The sequence below is a fragment of the Cebidichthys violaceus genome, unplaced genomic scaffold, assembly GCF_023349555.1.
Source record: "Cebidichthys violaceus isolate CVI_PGR_0920_01 unplaced genomic scaffold, fCebVio1.0.p SCAF_7, whole genome shotgun sequence".
In the NCBI taxonomy this organism is placed as follows: Eukaryota; Metazoa; Chordata; class Actinopteri; order Perciformes; family Stichaeidae; genus Cebidichthys; species Cebidichthys violaceus.
Genome location: NW_027176927.1, coordinates 3,669,439 through 3,693,821, shown reverse-complemented (window position 1 = coordinate 3,693,821; position 24,383 = coordinate 3,669,439). Strand labels below are relative to the sequence as shown.

Here is a 24,383-nt window from a genome sequence, read left to right as displayed (position 1 = left end):
TAGTGTCACAGTTCATTTAACTCACGGCCAAAAGAGAGGGGAGGGGTGTGGGAATGGGATGAAATGAGGAAACGGGAGGAAGGGAGAAGAGATGAGAGCAGGAGAAGAGAGGAAACAGGGGGAAGGGAGAAATCTGGAGTAGAGGAAATGAAAGGAGAAGTGAGGAAAAAAGAGGAAATACGAGGAGAGCAGGAGGAAGGAAACAGGTGATGAAAAGAGTGGAGGAGAGGAAACGGGAAGGGAAAAAGACAAGAAGAGAGGAAACAGGAGAAGAACAGAGAAGATGAGACGAGGAAGAGAGGGGAGGAAACAGGACGAGAGGAGAGGAGCGATAGTTAAAAAAGATGAGGCGAGAAGGAAGAAAGTGCGGCCCCTCTCTGTCTCTTTGACTATTAAAGCCCTTTGCGACCGATAACCAAGCTGAGGAGCGTCAAGTCTTTGTCACCAGTCAAATTTAAAGGGGAAAAAAGAAAGGGAGATTAGATGAAGAGAACGGGAAGGAGCAGAGGGGAAGGACAGAGAGGGCAGAGGCAGAATGACGCTGACAGGCATGTTCTGACAGAGAAGAAGGGAAGAGACCGGATGAAAGAGACGTTGAGTGTCAGATAAAAATAGAAAGTAAAAGAGACGACGGCAAAACAGTGCTCAATGCATGTCCCGAAAACTGTTATCTCACACTATTTCATCTGGTCTGTGTGAGTTATTTGAGGGCGGTGAGTGAATTAATGAATAATGCAACACATTTGGCAGCGATTTGTACTTTTAAACTGTCTGTATTTGTTAATAATCTGAGATGAATTGAATAAAAAAAAAAGAATAGCCATAAGCCTGAGTCAGAGACGCTTTGCATAAATTAGTCTCCAAGGTTTTTCTTGTTCGTGCTCAGTCAACAGTACAAGGTTTTTGAGGAATTCTAATCAAAACGTATTATACACATACGCTGATTTAACGACGGAGTGCAAAAAAGTGATTTCTCGGGGGTTAAACAGACTGAAGGCAAGGGAAAGATCGGTCTCAGATGTATTATTGAGTGAAGTGCCCCTTTAACTGAGAGAAGTCAAGGGAGGCAGAAAGTTAGAAAGAAGGATAGATCAAGGTACCAGACTGAAGGATGGCTCATAGATTTATCAGAACCAAAGAAGTGAGGAGAGTTAGATGACGGCGAGTTAAAGTGTCTCTCTGTGAACGAGAAAAGTGTAAAATCTGGAGCGTATGTAGCATCTGTACTTTCATGAAATGGAGTACTTGTCAGATATGTGCGAATAAAACACATTTGAAATAGAATTTTCAAGAGAAAGCGTAGGGAGGGAGATGTATATATATATAGAGAGAGGGGGAGATATGTATCTGTTTTGATAGGGAGAGAGTTTGACTAGTGGACGCATTAAAGACAGAAAAGTCTTTCTAATACTGCCTGTTGTCTGCCTTCTCAACGCATAGATCAACACACGTGGATAAATACTTCCTCTGTGAACTTATGACTCTTTCTCAAAGGAATGGAGAAAGAAAAGTTAACAGAGTTCACATCTCAAAAGGTGTGTATGATCATTTGAAACTAGATCGTCTCCTATAAATATTGCAAAGAACACTTGATCAAAATCATGGAAACAAGAGGAGGGGAGAGGTTTTGGCAGCCCCGCAGCCAAAACCTTAATTTACTCCATCCATCCATCTTAACCTGCTCCCATCAACTCATCCACCATTACCTCTATTTATCCATCAATCACTCAACCATTCATCCTCCTTTTTATTCAGCACTCAATTTGTGATAATTTATCCACCCATTTCACTTCACCTGCCCTGTATTCCCCCATTAGTTTCCTCATTTATCTCTCATAATCATCTAACTGTCCATTAGTCCATTGTCAGCCATGTACCTGGTATCTCGCGGCCGTTACGAATCCAGCGCAGGGTGGCTGCCGGCTTGCTGCGCGGCGACATACAGGTGAGCTCCACCTCGCCGCCTTCCACGGCCTCCTGCTTCACCTCCACCGTGGGCGTCTCCGGGGGCACCGAAACAGAGAGCGTCGCCACCTGGTGGTGCGTGGCGTCCGTGTAGAGCTGGCAGAAGTAGCCGCCCTCATCCAACACGCTGACGTTGGTCAAGGTGATGCGCACCAGCCGTGGCGAGAAGAGCACCATCTGGAAACGGTCGTCCTTCAGGGCTGGGGGGGGGGGGGGGGGGGGGGGGGGCAAAGATAATGGAAAGAGTAGAAGTGAGACGGAGGTGAGCGCGGAAGTGACACAGCATGGGACGGGGTTGTTGGGAGAGGAGGGGAGTGGGGAGAGGAAGCCGAGGCGGGAGGGAAAAGAGAGGAGGTGTGATGGGAGAGAAGAACAAGGAGAGGGAAGGTGAGTACATCAGTCATTGGTAGAAAAGAATCACAATCTGCATGTGAAGTGAGACTTAGGTCAAATAAAAGCTAAATGCTGTTTTCATGTATATAAAGAATAAAACAATGGGGAAACAGCAACACAAAATATTTTACTCTGGGTCAGGATAATCGATTCATTGTTTTCTAATGCTTCAGGGACAGACAGAGAGCATTAAGAATTGTTTTTGTCATGGTGCTTTGCTCGCTTGAAATATATATCAGACACATACACAAGCTAAGACTGACAAAGGCAGTGTCATATATCAACACATTTTACTGGCAGGCTTTTGCTTGCTTTATTTTGAATTTGTTTTCAGATGTGAAGCACCTCAGGAAACGGGTTTTTTACCTCACTCACAATCTCATTTAGCACGCTGCAGGTTCTCTGTGGGGGCTGTTTTCTCACGCTGACAGACCATTCCTATCTGTGCACACCTAGCTACATAGTTGTATTGTATTCTCAATGACCAAAAACACAGGACCAGTCTGAATGGCCAGAAAAATCGTCCATGTGGCCGGCATTTCAGGGGTCTGGAGCCAGGCTAGCGCAAACCTGCACCACCTTTCAGGGAAGTAATATCAGTTAGGCTGACGTTGCCTTTTACGGTCCAAGAAAGTGAGAGTTGCTGTAATTGTTTCCGCTCTTCTTGCCGATATAGACGCAGTGTATTTGAGCTACAGCTCCAAAGTTGCATGGTTGGGTGCTTGCGCTGTTACTCTGTAGTTGAATGACATTGGCTGGGCCTGGTTGCTGGCCCTTTGCATCAATAACACCATGTTTGGTGTTGATTTTTCACACACACATATATATATATATATATATATATATATATATATATATATATATATATATATATATATATATATATATATATATATATATGTGTGAAAAATATAGTACATAAAAAATACATTGACCTTTACACAGGCAGTAATTGGCAAGTGCACAAGAGAAGCAAGGGCTGCTTTAATTGAGTGGTATGACATCAGCTTTGGAATCGTTCCTTAGCCTCAATATAGTTGGCTCTGTTTTAGCAAACAAGAGTTTTTTTTCCCCTCTAATTTGTGATGTCACTCCCATTGACAGCGCTGCAGCGGAAAAACTGCAAAACATGGGAGAAATAGTGGCTGTGACAGCACCGCAGACAATTTTCTGCTCTTGAATTGATAGTGCTGCTAAATCTAAAGCTCAGTTTGATATAAAAAGTTCAGAGAGAGTTTGCAAAGTCAGTCTCGATGGAGCAGCTCCAGGCTGTACATTGATACAACATAACAGATGTCTTGGTTCTCACATTTCCAGCTTTGAGGGAGAGTGTTGTTCATTTTCCCCATCACTGATTGGGCCATCCTAAACTAAAACGTATTCATTCATTCTCTTTGTAACTTGTAGCTTGCTTTATTCCTCTGTAAGCCCACTTCTAATTAGTGTCTGGCGCTTTTATTGTTGATCTTATTAGGTTTTAATCATTATTGTTTTACTTGCTGTGACACACTTGGTAACTCTTTTAAAAACTGCTATGCAAATAAAGCTTATTGCACAACCAAAAAAATCCTTTTAGGAAAGCTATTAAATTGAGTAGTGCTGCCCCTTAGAATCAGCGAGAGACATGCTACATACTTGTACACAGAATACCAAAAATTGGAAACGAGGAGTAAAAATCACATAAGTTTTCTCTCTTGCAGCCGAAATTGGACCTCAGACCAATACGCTACACGCACTAACCCCATAATGCACAAAGGAGAAAGAAAAGAAAGCACAGAGAGGAGTTGAACATGCAACAATTTTCCTTTTGTTCCCCAAGAAAAGAGTATAAATCAATGGTGAGAAAAAATACTGATAATAACAAATAACGCTAAAACAGCCTGGGTGACAGTGGCTCGATGTCCATAGATTCTCATTCGAGACTCACTTTGTATCGACTGTGAAACCTCTCCGTCACTCTCAATCTCTGTTTTATTCTGTCCCTCTCTTCGCTTCCTTTGTGCTGGCTCACGTAGGGAACAGCGCACACATCCCTGATGTAACAACCGGCCATCTCGCTGCAAAATTCATCACAACAAAGACACTACAGTATAGATATTGGCTTTGCGTGCGTGGGCATGTGTGACAGAGAGAGTGGAGGAGGAAGAAAGAATGAGAAAATTGTCTAATATAGCTACATAATGCGGCAAGCGGGAAAAAAATAATATAGATGAAGACAGAAATCCACAGGGGACCGAAAGAGAGCAGCCCGAAGCGATTGAGTCAGTCCACTGTTCCTGGAAGTACACCACACTAATCTCTCCACCCCAACCCACGAAATTTCCCCTCCACCGGATGGCAGCGAGAGCATCGTCAGTGAGCTATTCCCCACAGATAGGTAAATCTTTTTTTCCCCCTCTGCACTAAATGGCAACTAAATGTCAGACTTCTGTTCAAGTCCGAGTTCACCTTTATTGTCCTTTCTCATTTGCATGCTGAGAAGAGTTGGCAATAGGGGGGAGAAAGAGAGATATGGACCACTGAGGAGAAGGTCCATTTGGTTAGTTCCACCTCTCTATTATGGCCATCAGTCCCCGTAATCTCATAAAACACACCGCTGGCTGGTTGCTCACTTGCAAAAAAGGGCAGCCTAATTCACAGCACTTACGGCCGAGCCTCTATCTGTGCAGTTAGTGTGGAATGGCTCGGCACGGAAAAGGCCTTAGCTTGTCGGCCTGATATCTGGGCGCCAGATGGGCAATTGGCAGAAATGGAAGAGCCCTACAGCGAGTGATGGAGTAAACGTGGAGGTAGAGCGAGCCAGAGTGAGATGTAATTTACGCTCCCAGAAAATGTCCCCAATGAGGCCTTTCCGTGCTTACGGGAGCCAAATTAGTTAAGGGAAGCCATCTATACTTTATCTCTTGCCTAACCTTTGGATCATTTCCCGGTGCTGTCTCTCTTTCTCCATCGCATGGCGTTCCCTCTCCTCATTCTGTCTGTTGCTGTGACTTCCTTAACCCTCCACCCGTTCGTCTCACCCCCCCCCCTCTGTTCTCTATTCTCTCATCTTCTCTTTCACTCCAGCTCTGACACCCTGTCTTCCTCCTCACTCTGATTCGGCTTTACGAATAGTGCAAGTCAATGTCTTGGGAGAGAACATACGGGGCGGCTCTGTTTAAATACTTAATCAAACTTACCAGCAGTGCTGATCTGATAGCATTGGGGGGGAGGGGTGTTGAAAGTGAGTTTTCCAAAAGCAGCGACCTCAGCTCCCCAAATAAGGCCACCCCGTGATCGAGGTGTAGAACAAAATTATTTGAATGTTGTTTCAGTTAACAGTGAAGGCATCTCTTTTGTCTTCAGTATTTTAGTCTGATCTCAGCGTACTGCGCAGAACATCCTCAGCGACTCCAACGTTGACAGAGACGGTTCCCGAGGGGAGTGTGGAAGTCTTGCTTGTTGAATCAATGTAATTACAAGCGGCGGATGTAAGAATTTGAAATGTGAAAATGTGTTCAAGCATGAACTTTCATGTATAAAAATATCACGGCCTATGTTTGCAAATATTCATAAATATATATATGTGTGTTTGAGTTTCCAAGATTTTAGCATTTTTGGTGATTAAAAATACCAGTTAAAGTATGCTCTAGCATTTGTTAGACAGTTTGAGCAAATAATGTAATGTAATGTAAAACCCTCTCTTCATCATGTGGAGCAGTGGCATATGACGGGCCCTTGTGCACGCCTGTTACAGGTTATCAAGCATGCACACTGTGGGCTGGCGACTGTTTATAAAAAATGTAATTTAGGGAGCTTTGCTACCTTATCCTGTTATTTTCTGTCTTGTCTTTTCTTGCTGCCTCTTTTATGTTAGAAAGGCACGACGGCTCGCTCTGCTAGCAGGTGTGTCAGCTTGTCTTGACAGATTTTCACCTGAACTAGCCACCATAGGCTTATATGGTATCATCTCGTCACATGATCAAATAGAGACTTGACATCCACATACATATATTACCCAGCAATCATCATTGCATGTCTGTATGGCAAAAATACCAAAGAAAATAAGGAATTATTATTACATTATTTATAGTTTATGTAGAATAAGAATAATTTATTTATAGATTGCTGTATTTTATTAAACATATATTAAAATAAAAACATGATGAAGATAGGTTTGTTTTTGTTGAGAGGGATTATCTATTGCAAATGGCATCATTAATAAATGTGTGTTTCCAAAGTAGCAATATTAATCATTAAGTGTCCTATCTCTGCCATTTACAATGTAGGGACCTTTTTGGCACTTCTCCCTGTAATCTTTGAACAATGCTACTACACTTGAGGATGTCTAGCTACAACACACTCCTACCACTTGAATTTATTCGCCATTTTCTATACTGGAAAGATGATGAATATGCAGCCATGTTGAGGCAGTGTGAGACTGGCACTTGCATGGTCCTTGCAGCTGAGGAGTATCTATCACAGGCTCAAAGCCATGAGGCAAATATAAACAGAAATATTTGGAACTAAACTTCTGGCCGTCTGATGCCGTCGTCAGTTCAACTCAATTGAATACAATTAAACTGTTCTTGAATCACATTTCAAAAATATGGCGTGAGTAACAGCAGCAGATTGAGATTAAAACAAAAACATGTAAACTCTATGTATTGAGTTTTTCAGTGAGGGTTTTATAAGCTACTTTGGAACTCAGCCCCATTCAGCAGCTTGATTGAAGTGAGCTCAGCAAACACTCTCTGAGAGTCTAAATCATGCTGGGAAAATTAGCACCTGACACAAGTGTACCAGCAGAACAATCCTTTTCAAAATCATTACCAATCAAAACTATTTTTGGAGCAGCGTGTCAGAGAGGAGTGGGTTGACCGTCCAGTGAACTGAGAGGATCAGATCTTGAGATGTGGATATAAAATACACTGTTACAAAGTGCCAAGCTTCTCTGATAATAGGTGAGCAGGTGCTCTATCAAGAGGATTTGGTATAACCGATTGAGCTGTCTCAGCTAATGACTATGTTGGATCAATTCAACTGTGTTTTGGGATATCGTTTGGGAAAAACTGCTGTGTGAAGGAACATCAGCGCTAGCATACAATATACGTGTGTACAGATTTGTGCTCTTCCTAGCCTCATTTTACTTACAATTGGTAGCTGATTTGTTTGTTAATTGGTTACTGTTTTTATGCCTATTGCATTGTACATGTTTATTGACCATGCAGTGCCCTTTTTTTTTTTTGCATTGAATTTAACTTCAGGGAATGGGGAGCTCATTCACAAATTTTGCACAGACAGTTACTGGTATAACTGTAGCTGCTAGTGGTTTGCCATGTGGTATAAATAATAAAAAACCCTAACCAAAACATCCGTTGGGTTGTCCGTTGGTTGCCATGGACTCTTAAGCTTCAACGACCGAAACTATCCCCAATATATTCAAATTAACCCCCTTGCCGTTAACTCTAAACAGTTACAAACCACAATTTTACACCATAGCCTTTAGTTTATCACATTACCTAGGGCTTAAATAACAGTTGCTACACAACAAAACTACAAAAATTTTACTCCAATTAAACTGCCCCCACACAACATCCAAAGGCAATATTTAATATCCTGGATCATTATTCTTTTGCTCAAATGTTTCCTAGCAGCACTAGCAGAAAATTAGGCAAAGGTGGCAGCTTTTGCCCTTGATTAGTTAAGAAAAAACAAGTACTGTAGTGTTTGCCCACAGTGAGATATAATATTGGTTACAATGGTAATTTATCATAACACGGCTTTAAAAAACACGTGATTGCCAAGGCCATGCTCTAATTAGGAGCTGTAAAAAGTTCTGATCTCATCACAGGGGTTAAAATTAGATTATGGAGAGAGCTTTGAACTATGCTTTTAAAACAGTTAAAGCAGTCACACTGTTAGGGCAGAGAGGTAAACCATCATCTAAATTAACTCTGGGGTTATTTGACTTTTTAAATGTGGAATCGCTTCAAAGGCAAAGCGAGGACATTTGCAATAAGAAAAATGTAAAGTGCAAGTGTTGGTGAGTCATTGCTAATGTGTTTAAAAGGCTGGCTTCAAAATGGAACTGAGGGCAAATGCGTAGACACAGATAGATTAAGTTTGTCTGCAGGGACAAATGTGCACACACCTCGTGTGCCGTTGAAGAAGAGGGTCTGCCGGCGGGGATTCTGGATAACCACGATTGATCCATCGTAGTTCTGCAGGCGGCAGGAGATTTCGGCTGTACCTCCCTCCAAGACAGTCACATTCTCCGCCTGCACCGCCTGACAATGAGCTGAGGGACACAAAAGATGGACGTTAATATAGTGATACAGAGAGTGGGCGATGGAGAGGGAGAAACAAAAAAAGGGAGAGAAGAGGAGAGGGAACAGAAAGGAGTCAGATGTGGTGAAGAAGATGCTCATTTGCACTGCACTTGAGATAGAACCTTTCAAAGTAAGGTACTTAAAGCATCCTTCATTTACCCGCTATTCATCATATGGACACAACAAGGGAGAAACGGAGAGGGGGGAGGAAAGGGGAGGAGGAGACAGAGTGATGGAGATAAAGAGATTGAGACCAAGAGAAAAGACACTGAAGGACTCAACAAGTAAAAGTGGGTCCTTATGAACAATGTATTGTTATGATTGTAATTACTGCTATTCATCTTTTTACATGCACAAACATTCACATACAAAAAGGCCCATTGCCTCTGGCTAGTCTAACAGAATGTATCAACACACACATTTGAATACATAATGCCTTATTAAATCTCCAAGTGGCTGTCGGTCTTGTATTTACACACGTGCGCAGACACACACACACACACACACACACATGAATGGACACACTCACACAAACAGACCACAGGCTGGACTGCGGCCTTGTCACCACCTGTGTGTACATTAATAGTTTAACATGCGGCCATATCACATGAATCTTGGATCGCCTCAGTGGGAAAAGTGCAGAGCATTGGGACCAATTTGACAGCGGCGAAGGCACTTCACACACTCTCGATGCCATTTCACATCCAGGTGCAAGCTAAACCAATTGATTACACTCCATTATTCTGATGTAATAGTTCTTGTGACAGCTATTTGGAAAGTGCTCAGTGGGGGGGGGGGGGGGTCACCCACCATTTTTGGCAATGAATACGCTCATACACACAGACACCTGTATGAACATTCATGTGTTCATGCACACACTCAAGATGCACAGACACTCACAGAAACGTATGGACATTCTCTTTCAAACAAACCTGTTGGGCCCCTAAACCCAATTAGTTTTTTTTAGACAAGGGTGCAGAGCAACAGCAGGGAGCCTCTTTGATGTTGCAGACAGCCCAAGAGTCAGTAATGAGGAGGTTGATTACACTCCGATTGGACGCGCCCTCCGTGTCTGTGGGTCAGACTGTTGACACGGCTGGGCTGAGTCACACCTCTTACCGAGCTTCGCCGTCCGCAGATTCACGCGCAATTAGCCATAAGTCTCCAGCTAGCAGTGGAACGTGATTGCCTTAAAGAGAGCACCAGCTTGCCAGGTTCCTCAAACTAGTATTTACCAATTTGCATTCCCTCTCTGCCTGAACAAAAATCTTGGCCCCGGGGAGAATTTAGAGAAAGATCGACACCGATACTGAAGCGTGATGATGAAGCAGGCAATAAGAAGTGCAGATAAAGACGACGGGACCATATACATTTCACTGCCGGGTCTAGCAGTGTCTCTGAGCTCTGTAAAGCACCTTCAGAAGGCAGGAAATGAGACAAACAGATGGTGGCTGCCATAGCAGGAGTTGCTGACTTGACTGCTTTGGGCGAAAATGGATGTCTATATCTGCAACCGAGTGTGTGCTGAGCTTCAGTCTGTGTGTGTGTGTGTGTGTGTGTGTGTGTGTGTGTGTGTACGCACACATGCACAATAGGTGTGCATGTGCATTGGTTGTGCATATGCAAGGGCTGGCATATTGCAATTAAGCTGCTTTGACATCATCTGATCCCGCCAACTTCATCCAAATTTAATTCTCCCCTCGATTTTAATCTCTTTTAATGAAATAGTCAAAGCCTACATATTCATCACATCTGGGGTAACGGAGAGACACAGTGGATATTGAACTGAAGACGGAAAGAAACCAAGAGGGGATGAAGACAAAGGGGACTCTAATACTCTGTGGAACAGAAGAAAAAAAATCTTGACAATTACCACTAATTGTAGTCATTATTGCTCCTATTCTCTGCATCAATATTGTGATTCATATCGAGGGCCATCAGAGCCTGCCACTGCCATCCCAATTATTTTTCTAATGGCTGTTATTAATCATCACCATGGCAACCGGGCTAGGTCGCCATTGCTTTAAGCAGTGTTGATTGTGATAGTCCTGCTGTGCATCCCAACCAAGCTGGAGCAGCGTCTGTGTGCGATTAGTGACCCATCAGAACCAAGAGAGAAGAGACGGCTTCGAGTGGGAGAGTGACTGCCGACAAAGAAAGCGGTCAAAAGTTTGGTTCTGGGAGGAGGCCAGAAAAAACGAATTTGCTGTCCATTTGTATACCCACTTCTCCTGACAGCTGTCACCCCTTCAAAGGAAATTAGCTGCAGTGGCGTAGCAGTAAAGTGCGAAGAAAAGCGACAAAGAAAAGTAGAATAAAAAAAAATGTGTAAGCCGCTGTTGCGAGCGGCATGGCTGGCATCCGCTGTCTCCTGCTGAGAGATGCCACCCAGAAACACCTGCTGGCTGCTGGTAGATGATCAGTCTGGGCGAATGGAACAGAGGCATGGGGGTGGTGGGAGTGAAGGCTCTAACCAGGAAATGATATCAGGGAGTGAGTTAGGAAGTGATGGTTTGCGCATAATAATGCAGCTGGCGGGGGCTGGACGAAATATACGAGAGATATGACGCAGATTCTTCCACTCCCGCTCATAACGCAGCTGGGTACAGCACTTTAGTTTGACTGTAGGTTTTATAGGCTGCCATTCGCATCAAGGCCATTCGCCTGTGCTTCTGATCACCAACATAAGTATAGTACAGAGAGGGAATGAGAAGGAGGGGGAGGGAATCAACCTCTGTGACAGAGGTATTAATCTGGCCCCCATTAAAATCTATGCCCATAATAAAATACTGCACAAGCCCCGAATCATATTAAGAGAGAATGCTGAGAGCAATCGATACCGTGGTAGTGCACTGACTGCTATGATCAACGGATAAATAAAACAGGAGGGGGAACAACAACAATCACTTCTCTCTCCAACCAAGCGGGGGCAGTATTTCTTAGCAGTGAATTGGTGCTCCTCATCATTTCAGATGCCTATACCCCCGCTGTCACTGGGAAAAAGGAGCCTTTATTTACTACAGCAATACAGATCCAAGAAGGGCTATCATTTCAAAATACATAAACAAATAAATAAATAACAGGCGTGCAAATTCATAAGACAAGGCTGTTCAGGGGCCCTTCCTAATGGTCCCGCAATGGGGTTGAGTTATAAGCCGAGGGAGGCAAGGGGGATAGAGGGACAGAGGGAGGGGATGAAGGGAGGTGTGGAGAGTTAAAAGAGGGGGATTTGGGAGGCAGCCAGGTGGACTGCTGGCTCACCCTTGGTCACGGTAAATTCTAGAAACTGCCTCACTGGTGCAGGGTTAGCGGGCTGAATTACCGCCTTGCTGCGTCTCTCTCTCCCTCGGTTTCACTCTGCCCTTATTTCTCTCTCTCCCCACGTCTCGGAGAGTGAGGGGAGGAAGAGGGAGAGCAAAAAGACAAGCCACATAAGAGATGAGCCGTCTCCGTTTGCCCCAAACAAGGCCCCATGTATCCTTGAAGTAGTGCAGTCACTGTCTCCCTATTCATTATCTCTCATTATCTTTCAATTGGGAGCGGGCCAAGAGCTTGTGTTTTCTTTGTATGCTGGCCACGTATTTACAAGGGAATCGATGCAGGAGAATACAACCCCGTATGCTATTACTGTTTTAATTAAAACAATAACAGCATCTCATACTTTCCAGTCTTATGGGGTCGTCCGTTGGCAACTTCTCCATCTCTTCCCATCTGGATGTACATTTTTTTCAGTTATCCCCCGAGTCTACGAGGCGAGCCGTTTTCCACAGTATGTATGCAAATTAAGTTTGCAATGTTTATGTGTGTGTGTGTGTGTGTGTATGTACACTCGCTCTAGGTTAATCACAGAGTTTTGCGGTGTACTGACTATAAAATAGCTGACTTTGAGGTTCTTCTCCTCCATACCTCCGTATGCAGACCCACAACTCCATTCCCTCTCCCCCCTTTCTCTTACCAGTCTAAAATTATCACTCCATCTATCTGGGGGAGCCAGAGCCTACCAATCAAATCCAGTGCAAGAAAAAAACTCCCTCTATAAATAATACAAAACCCTTAACAATTCTCACTCTCGTCTTTCTCTTTACCTTCGTCGCTTTCTCCTGTCCTCCTTTTCTTCCCTAATTTTGAGCGAACCCCTCCACCCCTGCTTCCACTTAGTCCACAACTCATAATTCACCTCCCCCCGCTGCCTTCGCGTCTAATTTCATTCTCACCATCTTCCTCATTCTCCTTTTATTTAAACCCACAGTATCTCGATCCCTCTCCTCCCCACCTTCTGTCTGATCTAATCCTTGATTCATCTTCCCTTCATCAGTCCCTTTCACTTTCTTCCCATCTTCTTCCTCCTTCTCTTCTCCCTTATCTATTATTGCATATTATCCTCATCAGCGCTGTCCTAAAGATCCTCTGTCTCCCTCCTGGGCCTCAGGAGAATTGTTGCAACTCTTTTCTATTTCTCTCCCGTTAGCTGCTGTCTCACTCCTGTCTCCTTCTTCATGTTGTCCTCCCCCCCTCGTCTTCAATACTTTCCTTCCAAGCTGCAATAGGCTTTCATCCCCCTTGCAATCTTTCTCTGTCTGTCTCTCTTTCTCTTTTTCTCTTTTTCTGACTCAGTGGGAATTTTTTCCTGCCTCTTTGCTGGTTCTATCTCCACTCTCTCCTTCGCTAAATGTGATTTGTTCTGCAGCTCAAGTCTGCAGCATAATCGCTCTGTTTTTATAGTGTGTCAGGAGAGCGGAAGCGAGGGAGCAAGGGAAAGACAAAAAAAAAAAAAGTGAGAGGAGTGAATGGACAAGAGGACAAAACAAATGATTGGAGCGGGAAACTGAATATCTCCGTTTTTCCTCGCTCTTTCAACTTCTTCACTACTTTTGCTTCTCTTAATTGCCAGTTGTTTAGCTCAGCCCTCTCTCCACTTTCTATCCCTCTTTGTTTCTCTCTCTGCCTGTGCTTCTTAATCTCTCTCTCTCTCTATTGCTCTCTCTCTCTCTCTCTCTTTGGCAGGAACTTCCAACCCTCTCGCCATCACCCAATGGTGTACTGTGAGCACTGCACTGCTAATCAGCAAAATCAGCATAACACGGTCTCCATTCACTCTTGACCTCTCATTAGAAACATTTACTTTCACATATTTATATATTTCACATCCTGTTTTTAACACTCTGACTTTGCTCCCCAGTCACACTGCCTCCATCCTCTGCATTGAATTATGTTTTCTTCTTCCTCTCAGCACCTTTCCCTTTTACCTCCTCCCCTCCCCGCTCCAGCATCTCTCGTTTTGACCTTCGCATCTTTATGTCTCTCCGGCCCTTCGGCGTAGGCCTATTTCAATCACCTCATCCCTCTCTTACTCCATCCCCTCTTCTTTCCTCTCCCGCTGCATTGCATCTCTCTGATCGCTCTCCTCTTGTCCACTCATCCCATTACTTATTCTGCTCTCTTACTCACCTCTTCTTACCCTTCACAAACCGCTATCATCCTCTCTCTTTCCTGTCTCCTCTCTCCCGTTTTCTGACAGCTAAAGCTGGTTAGCGCTATCTACTGTGCAGTGTTTTATGGCCCGGGTCTGTCACAGCCCCAACAACAATGGCCACCACACACACCCCCCAACAGCAGCTTAAAGGAAATTTACAGGGCTATTACGCGGTGGCTACCACACTGGAGATTCACCACAGCCAAAAAGAACTGGCCTTCAAAATCCACGACATGGCTGCCTTCCCTTTTGGTGTGTATCTGCGGCACACTTGTCTGAGTGTGATGCTGATGAATGTGTATGTGGGAGAGCGAGGAAATGCACGGGCGTGTGTGTATTTGAAATTAAGAGTGCATGTGTGCTTGCACGTTAAATGCATACCAGAGTATGAGTGTGTGCATGTGCACATTCAAGGCCCAACACAAAACTGCCCTACTGGCAAGAATTACATTACCACGCTGACTGCCAAGACACAAACTCATTCTTCCTCTGTATCCCGCTCTCCCCTATTGTCACCCCCACCCAGCATCCCCCTCAACATCCTACAAAAACACAATGTCCTTCTGTTGATCTAATATGCAAAAAAAAAAAAAAACGGAATTGAGATTTTGGCTGGCACAGAGGGGAATGAACGATGCACAGCAGCACAACACTTGTTTAGCAATGAGCAGCGGGGGGAAAGAACATCTCCTTGTATTAGATGCATGATAATAATAATGACAGGAGGTATTAATAGCAGCTAGCAACTCTGCCACTGATCCCACTCCACTTCATGTACTGCTTTTTCTCACCGTTGCTGCTTCATGTTCAATGAGTCTTATGACTCTTGGATCAAACCTCGACCTCATACAGCTCTTTTTGAGGCCTAGTCTCTTGTTTTATCTTCGTCCCCCCCCCCCCCCTCCATCTCTGTCTTTCTTGCACACACAACAGGCTGCGTTGTTCTCCATCTCTGTCTCACTATTTTTCTATTTCAGCCTTCGCCGCTCCCTTGCTTACAGTCCAAGTCTAGGTCCTTCTTTGCTCCTGTCTGTCAGTCTGTCTGTCTTTCAATATATATTGGTCTGTTTCACTGCACTCCCCCCATTCTCTTTCTATTTGACAACCTCTCCATACAGCTCCCTGTATCTCTACCACTCTGAGGTTCAACTTTCTTTTATAATATTCTTCAGAGGAGAGCTGAGAAAAATACTTCAGCCACTCTTCTCTCTCTCTCTTCTCTCTCTCTCTCTCTCTCTCTCTCTCTCTCTCTCTCTCTCTCTCTCTCTCTCTCTCTCTCTCTCTCTCTCTCTCTCTCTGTGTTTTCATTTGTGACTGATTCCCTTCAAGTCTTTTGGTCCACTCTCTTTTTCTCCGCCTGGTCTCTCATTCCCTGGTCCTGTCACCTCCTGGGCATATGCTACTCTCTTCCCATTCACCCTAGACTTTATCTTAATTACCAATTCTAACTTAATTACCAGCATTTTGAACAATTCATCTGAAGCTCTCATTTTGTGATTCAATCACAAGCTATTCCTCCCTTGGTCATGGCACTGCGCTGGATCTCATTCTGTATCAATTTACACCAATTAGTATACTTAACACTCTTTTTATTTATAATTTTTTATATGACATCACATCAGAACATCTAGAGAAATATCTGCAGTTTAAATTACACAAAATTGCCACATCCTTTTTTGTGACATATTTGGTGTTTAATGACACCTGAGTTTCCCTCTAGAATCCAAACTGCACGTCTCATTTAATCTGTGAGTGTGTGTGTGTGTGTGTGTGTGTGTGTGTGTGTGTGTGTGTGTGTGTGTGTGTGTGTGTGTATGCACATGTGGGTGTTGATGTGTGCATGACTTACGAGTGATGCAGAGCAGGACCAGGACCAGGCTGCGTAGGGCCAAAGAGAAAGGGGCAGGGAGGAGGCGGCAGAGGACAGAGCTCCGGACAGGCCTCATTGTGTACTGAGAAGCTGTGTGTGTATGTGTGAGCGTGTGTGGATGTGCACGTTTGATCAATGGCTCCTCTGTGACCCTGGCTGCACTGCTACAGACAAACTAGTCCACACACACACACACACACACACACACACACACACACTGATTTGTTCTTAACTGCAGTGCTGCAGACACGTGCACACGCTAACTGCCCACATTTACTTCAGTGCAATCAGACAGAAGTTGTTGTCTGAGGACAAACCTTAAAGAAAAGACTCTTATGTGCTCCACTGCATCACAACACATGCAAAGAAAGGGATTTAGCTGTTAAGTGAGATAGAGATGAATTGTGGCAAGGGCTTGCATGCAATCCACAGACGTTTGGACAAAGCTCTGGGCGCTAACAGAGCTAGCGATTTAGACACTATATGACAATGCACAGATGAGTTTAGAGCAACAAAAAGTTCCACTGTTGACTTTAGAACCATGTGCTACTTAGAAAGAACTTACGACGTGCGTTGTCTTATAGTGTAGAGGCTTTGCTGCTACAAAGCAGTACAGGAGCTCAGTCCCATCTAAGCAAAACGAGAACAAAGCAAACCCTGCTAGGCTAGCTATTTCTACCACAGTGCTCCGAGCCTCCTGAGACCAAAGAATCTCAGATCAATAAACCACAAAAAACTACACCAAGATGTTGCCAAAGCAGACATGCAACACTATGTCCTTTACCAGCAAGAGTATTCAGCAATGGCAGCTATCCAAATAACCAAATAAGAGGCAACTTAATTAGCTCATCAGTAACTGTACACTTCAGTGCCAAATTGGGAGCTAAGCTAGCTCTGAGTGGCGTCCCAACAATCAGCCACACAATTAACCACAACAACAGACTGCTTGTCTCGTATAGGTCAAACCACACTGCTCCAAAGGAACTGAAAACATCAATAATACTATATTTCAGTCAGATACAGGCAGAGAAACTGTCTTCCGAAGCAAGTATCTCTGCTGATGGTGACTGAATGCTACCTTTTGAAATAGAGCTACCTATGTTGTTGTGCCCTCGAGGACAGAGAAAACCAGGGCAACAATGTTCATTCCCAAACACATTGTATTTCAATGAATCAAACAGGGTTTTTTCTGCACTTCTCACCCGACAGATCGTCAGGAAGAATTCGATGTTCCTTTGAGCTATCACCAAACCGGCCAGGCCTCTGGAGAGATGGAGACACTTTCTTACTACAACTCATCTGGAGATAGCAAAGGTTAAATAAAAGCCATTGAGCTTGAGTGCCGCTCTATACTGTAAAGTAGAAGTGCTTGCCCTGTGTAGAATAACCAACCGGCAAGAGGTTGAGCAAACTGCAGTCAGACGCGTTAGTTTCAGATATTACACTTTTTAGTCTGCTTTTTCACCCCAGAGACTTGCACATTGCTCACACAACGTATCTATTATTATTCGCATGAATGCCGGAACTCTTTCGATATGCTATCATGTATACACTGCGGCGTAAATGGACAGTGATTTTTACATGGTCATTTTAGACCCTCAGACTAATAACATGCTATCAGACAGTGTAATCGTGCAGCATCGACCTGCCTTAGTCTTCCTTTCCAACATGCTCCACTGGGTGCACTCCGGATAAACACTCACTCGTACACACTGATCTGAAATCCTGCCCTGTTTAAGATCCGTACAGAGTTCCACTGATTGTCAGGATCTAATGCATCGTTGGTCTCCAGGAGACTGTTGCTCTTGTGTGTCTGTATGTGCAGGAATGTGTGTTTAATGTGTGTATTTGTGTGTCTGTCGTGCAAAGACAAACGCGATGAGCTGCACCACACACCTCACTGAGCCCTACCAAGTGCGAGTGTCATCCTAAGATTACTACACACTGCCCGCTCTCTTTCTCTCACTCTCTGTGCCACTGCAAACACAATGAGCTCTAACGGCGATGGCCCCGACACTTCTGGCAAAGCCGAAAGCGGATCATTGCCAATGTTCCCTACGGCGCCGACTTCACCGGTCAACTGGCTGACGCTGAGAAAATTACTCTGTGTTGGTGTGCACCAGCAACTCAGGTCTGGCAGGTGTGGCGCCTGACAGCAGACGGACTGCAAAACAATATATACTCTATTCACTTGTTGAAATTGATCTCCTCAAATTGTGTTTAGTTTATCCATTCTGCCCTCTTTCTCTCGCCCCTCCTTTAGTCACCCAGTCAATCCGCTGTTAGTTCCTTCGAAGTTTGTCCTCCTTTCGCTTCACTTCTTTCCTGTTGATCTATGAAAATTGCTATAATCCCAATGTGGTGTAGTTGTTGATCACATCCATCTGCCTGTGGATCTGTTTTCTGTGTTCCACTTGTTTATATAACCCTGGCCACCCTCCCCTTGCTTAGAATGTGTGTGTGTCAGTGTGGGATCAGTGTCTGCATATTTTGCATACTATTTTGTGAAGGTTAGAGATGAGTGTGTGTGTGGATGGAAGCAGTGACAATGGTTCTCTTTCAGGTCAACAAACAGTGGCGATGTGTGTGTCTGAATGTGCTCGTCTGTCCAGTGTTGACTGAAGCAGAGTGTACATTTGGCTGCCTGTTTGGCCCAAACACTATCTACTACCCATTAATTTATCCTTGCAGGCACACACAGAGGCATCATAGAGCCTCTTTATGTTAAATGGCCGTTTTTATGGCTGCAGGGATGCACACGGCTGTCTGCTGACAAGAACTGTGTACATGTTTATGCGTGGCATTTGTAATTCAAAGTGGATGTGGATATAGCAGAAACAAACGGGACTATGCCTGTTTATGATTTATGTTGATGTGAACCTGGCTCAATAAAAAGGTATCAGCTCCATATTTTTACACTGATGAAACAGAAGTCATTGCTAACAGCTTGCCCAACTTGTCAGTATATTTTGCATCGACAAATCGTGCATAATGCAATTCCTTTGTACGCGCTCATTGTCACATGTACTAACATTACTGCTGTTGGCAATAAAACTGGCAATACAAAGCCAATGAAGGAAGCTAACTACAGTAGACTCTGTGTCTTTGACTTTCATTGTCCTGTAAAATGTGAAAGGCAACACAGTCTTGCTATTAGAATAGCTCCTCTACTTGTTCTTAATCAACTGATCATAAACTATCAGCTCTAATCTGCCACACGCTGTATTTACAAACATCTTCATGCATTCAATTTGAAACATGCTGTTCCCTATTATCAAGTCAAATAAAGTCAAATTTATTTATCAAGTGCTTTTAACAAAATAGGGTCATCACAAAGTGCTTTATAGAGCAACAAAGGACATAATTACAGACAAAAAGAGGAACACATCACAAACATTGCACTACTGGCAAGTGTGTGTGTGTGTATTTGTGTGACAAAGTCCCTGTGTGGGTAACCCCCCGATGGGTATATTTGTTTTTGTCGCAGTGTGTGCGGAAGGAAGGGAGGTAATGGCAAATTGTGTCCCCTATCCCCCTTCCTTTTTCTCTCTGTCTCTCTCTCACCCTCTCTCATCCAAATCAAATTTTTAATGGGCTTCATTGGTGCCACCGTGGAATAAGTGTTGCCAAAGCACTTAAGGGGCTTAAGTCAGCAGCGTGCTGAAAATATTAAGCACTCAAACAGCCTTACAAGGATCCCTGCCTGCTTAAGTATGCCAAGGAGGTCGTGCCAGCATTTAATACCAATGGTATTAAAGCGCTCCGACATGGGAGAGGAACAGAAATACAGATATATACAGTATGTACCACAACTGGGAATAGATGGGGAGATGGAGGCTGTTGTTGGAGAGAACGGCACGCGGTGGGAGACGAGGGAGATTCAAAAGAGATGGAGGGACTAACGGAGTAGTAGTGAGGTGAAGAAAAGAGTGCAACAGAAGACAAAGGAGAGAAAAGGAAAGTGAAAAGAAGAGTTGAGACAGTCCGAGAGACACAAGGGAGGAGAGGAGAAACAAGCAGTGTAGAGGAGGAGAGATGCGAGGGAATCGGGCCAAGGTGTGGGAGGTAAGGGTTGATGGGATAGCTGTGAACCAGCAGCAGAGGGGTAATGTAGAGATTCTATCGGGAGGCTTATCCAAGATTAAATTTCTCTTTGTCCTTAAGGCGCTTCTTGGGTTAGCGGAAGTGTCGAATTTATTTCTTATGTCTCCCTTGAGGTTATGCGTGTGAGTGGGATGGGAGTGTGCGTGAGCGTGTGTGAGCATGCTGAGGAGGTTGCATGTATATATGTGTCCATGTAGGCGTGAATCTTGAGGGTTTATTAGCTGGCAAAGTGTGAAGGAGGGCATGTGTTACTGAAAGGTAAGGATAAATCAAATGAACATCTCCCCAAGGATGGATCCAAGTCAGCATCCAAGTATTAGTGTGGTTACATTAACGTAGGAATGTGATCTCATATATGTATATATATATATATATATATATATATATATATATATATATATATATATATATATCTATATCTATATCTATATCTATCTATCTATCTATCTATATATATATATATATATATATATATATATATATATATATATATATATATATATATAGATAGATATTCATGAATACAGATTGTGGATATTCTGAGTGCAATTCCAATGGTAGTTTCAAGTTTTCCTTTTTTAATATAAAGTTTGTTTTATGGAGCTGCCACAAAGTCCCAGACTATCAGAAAGTTTAATCACTCACAAGAAAGTATCATCTAAACTGTCCTGATTGAGTAATCTCTTCTGGGATTCTCTCCAGTGTAAACAAAATACACAATACTATACAACTAAGTTATAGATACTTAGATCTTTAACATTTACAAGAAGAACATCATAAATACCCCATAAGCATGTTTTCTTATAGAAACTGCTATTTTGACCCATGTCTGAGTAAATTCCCATCATGCTCAGCCCCTCCCTGGCCCTCTGCTGGGCTTTTCCTCCCATCTTTCTGGTTTCTTGTTTGTCTGACTTGCTGTTAATAGCTAGCCTAGAGACATGCACTAGCTAATCCAACTGGGTTTGCTCTGAACTCTCTAATTAGAAAAGTCACAGTTCCCCGATCTATGGACACTATCAGTGACTGCATTTTCTGGAGGCACAGCTCAGGCTACTTCCTGCTCACCTCACGCTCCCGGGCACAAAGATCAATACGGCCCAATCATTTGGGTACATTTCAAGTAACACCGCCCGTCTTTCTTCACACAATTTAGGATTACAAAGTTTGGATTTTCTTTATTTTTCACAGTCTGTTGACAGCAGAGCCTGGTAAATAAATACAAGCCAATATGGCTGACATCATGACAGGCTAACAAGAATACAAAACAGATATTAGTATTTGAGTCACTGGCTGTCTGAAATTACATGTTGAATACATGAGCAGGCAGGGTGTTTTTTTCATACACTCATACTTTGCCTCGCCTCTCTCTACAGTGGCTTGGCAATGTCTTTTACATGGTTTTACAGGATGGAAGGAGAGGCATTAAGGGCACTGTGGTGGCCATTGCAGACATCCTATAATTAGTCTCATCCCAATATGCATCAACCGTGCATCAAAGTGGAACATTTTGGATCATTCTTTTCGAACATGGCAAAGAACTGAGCATGCACTTTAGAACAAAACAAGTGACAGACTGCAAGAACTGAAGATGGAGAATGCTATAGATTGCCAGGAACTAGTGTAGATGAACAAGCCGGTTAAAGCTCACTACATAGAAAAGAATATAGGAATGCTCCTCATTTAATTCACTGTGTTGAATTCACTGAATCAGAAAGAGCTGTTATATAACAAACAAAGGACTCAGAACCTTTCTCATTTGCTTTCATCCGGAGAGCTACAACAAATGTTTCAGTCTTTGGGTCATACGTGAATGCGAGCCAATTTGTCTCCACAAAAAATGAAATGCCAGTATGGACAAAAGCTTAAAGACTGTCAGGTCAAAAACATAAAAACGAAACACCTACAAATTGCTCACGCAAAAAAATGTCTAGAAATTAACCAACTTGGCCCAAATAAACTTCTTTTTTATTCAAGAATAGGATCACATTTATATTCTTGTAATGCAAAACCAAATCAAACCTTTTCGGAACACAAAAAAAGTAAAAAGTAAAAGTCCTGTGCTTTGTATAACCAACTACCTATTATAACCTCCTCCCCGACTTCTGTGACAAATAAGACTAAATCAAAACTTCCTGGACTGGAAAAAAACAAAAAACTTGCCACTAAGCATAAACCCAGCAGCAATTACTTTTCCTACAAAACGTAATTGGCAAAGCAAATTAGGATATGTATTTTGTAGGAGACGGGGTTGCAGTGTGAATGACTGAGTAGGCCCTGGGACACAGAGGGAATTATACTGAGTCAAAGCTGCCGTTCGGGGGAAATTTTTCCGAATAGTACCTTTAGTTAGTTTTAAAAGTTGCAAAAGAAACAAAAAAAAAAAGGTTATGTGTACCACTGGCAGTCAGATACAGCGGGATTCAAGGTAGCAGCAGGTTTTCTCATTTGCTGTGATAAAGAGAACTCCAGGATACAAGGTGTTAGAGTATATAGACCAACAAGGCTGGAAGCTTTTTTAATGCAGACGTGCCACTTAAATGTGTGCTTGGCCCTTGCCGTTCCCATACATGCATTCATAGAAAGGCACGCAGTTTAAGTATGAGAAGGCATTAGAGGCATATTATGCAGAACCATGCAAGGCCCCCCGATTGGGATTCAACAGAGCGCTAAGCTCCGTCATCCCTTGTTCAGTAAGATAAATGCAAACAGTGTTACCTGCCAAGTCGAGAACGTACTGTTGGAGCTTCCTAACGAGTGTTTCCGTGTGCGCTGTGAGCCACATGCTACACAGCTACCCGCTGGGACTAACACTCATTATCCGTGTGGCATCATACCTCCCAGTGACAGGCCGTGACTCTGCGCTCACTGTTTTCTCTGCTGCAGTGCATGTGTCAGTCTCTCCTCTTTGTTTTCCCTGTGCATGTGCTCCTAAACATTGGCGTGTTACCTGTGTGGGAAAGCTCCTTGATGTGTGTGTGTGTGTGTGTGTGTGTGTGTGTGTGTGTGTGACAGATAGGTGTGACAGATAGGTCGTCACTTTGGTTATATATGCACGCACCAGTTCTCTACTCTTGCTCTTTACTTTCCAGGTATATGCGTCTGATGTGTTACTGATGTGCATATCAACCCGTCAAGGCCGCAGCTTCTGATGTTTCATTTTTGCACCGCTCTGCAGGAAGATGGTTGGTGCATTCCCGTGCAGCTGGAAGCGGGTCGTGGACCAGGTTAGCCGCGTGCTGCCGGGGGTGCAGTGGGGGTGACTGGAATCTAGCGGCTATATGCCACCTCGCCGGAGGTTACGCCGCCATCCGCCTTTCCCCCATTCCGCCAATTCACAAACGCCTAACAAAGGGATAATTTCTCCCCCGCATGATATAATCTTTCCTTTCACCCAATGCCTCAATGGAGTCCTTTATGGGTTTTATCACATCTCTCTTTCCCCTCCCTCCTTCCTTCCCTCCATCTCTTTCTTTCTTTCTCACTCTGACTGTTGTTTTTCCGACCCCTCCCTGCTTGTCTGTCCCTCTCCCTATTTGCCCTCTCTCTGCCTCTGTTGCTATTTTCCGATCCTTTTCTTGCTCTACTCTTCTCTCACTCTGACCTTACAGAGGGTCTTTGCACTGAAGTCACTCTTGTTACTCTCTCTCCCTCTCTCTCTCCCTCTCTCTCTCTCCCTCTCCCCCTCTCTCTCTCTCTGGAGGAAAATCACACACTCATCAGTTTGCCAGCTCTGTTCCTGACGAGCAGGCTCGCAAGGAGAATATTAACGAAGCTCCTCAGCCAATTAACACCTAAAGCACATAACAACCTTTTATGCCAGCAGACACACTCGCATGCACTTCTGTGCACATGCACAGACACAAACACTTGCAGGAAAATACACACACATTGGCTGCCACACACAATTTGGCCTAAACACACTTACTTACGCGAGCAAAGAGGCACACATAAACAGAAACACACGTACAGGTCTCAATGCAAGGACGCGCTTTCACACATATGCACGTGCTTTTGCACACACACACACACACACACACACACACACTAATAGATTGTTCCGATGAGCGTGGGTGTAGAAGGAGGGGGACATTTATAGGCGCAAAGGGATGTAATGTGGAGAGAAAGGAGATGCAAAATAAAGTGGTGAGCAGCGGTGAGGTAGAGAGGGAGAAGGAGAGAGAAAGGTGAGAAGAGGAGAGAAGGTGGGAAGGAAAAATTGTGAGCGCGAGGAGAAAGACTGATTTATGGAGTGTGAAGAAAGGCA

At 43.7% G+C, this 24,383-nt stretch overlaps 1 protein-coding gene across 5 annotated transcripts in view; it reads right to left on the bottom strand.

Annotated features, from left to right (window-relative positions):
* cadm4 (cell adhesion molecule 4) overlaps nucleotides 1-24,383 on the bottom strand; it is a 147,827-nt gene that overhangs the window by 24,215 nt on the left and 99,229 nt on the right. For 2 of the 5 annotated variants that reach the window (XM_068736562.1, XM_068736565.1), the window contains exons 1-3: nucleotides 15,992-18,411; nucleotides 8,492-8,638; nucleotides 1,878-2,165 (exon numbers count right to left, since the gene is read on the bottom strand). In XM_068736562.1, coding sequence (XP_068592663.1) covers nucleotides 1,878-2,165; nucleotides 8,492-8,638; nucleotides 15,992-16,088 — 532 coding nt within the window. In that variant the 5' untranslated portion in view covers nucleotides 16,089-18,411. Of the gene's footprint in view, nucleotides 1-1,877; nucleotides 2,166-8,491; nucleotides 8,639-15,991; nucleotides 18,413-24,383 lie in introns of those variants that run through there. The other 3 variants (XM_068736564.1, XM_068736566.1, XM_068736563.1) reach the window with 3 other exon arrangements.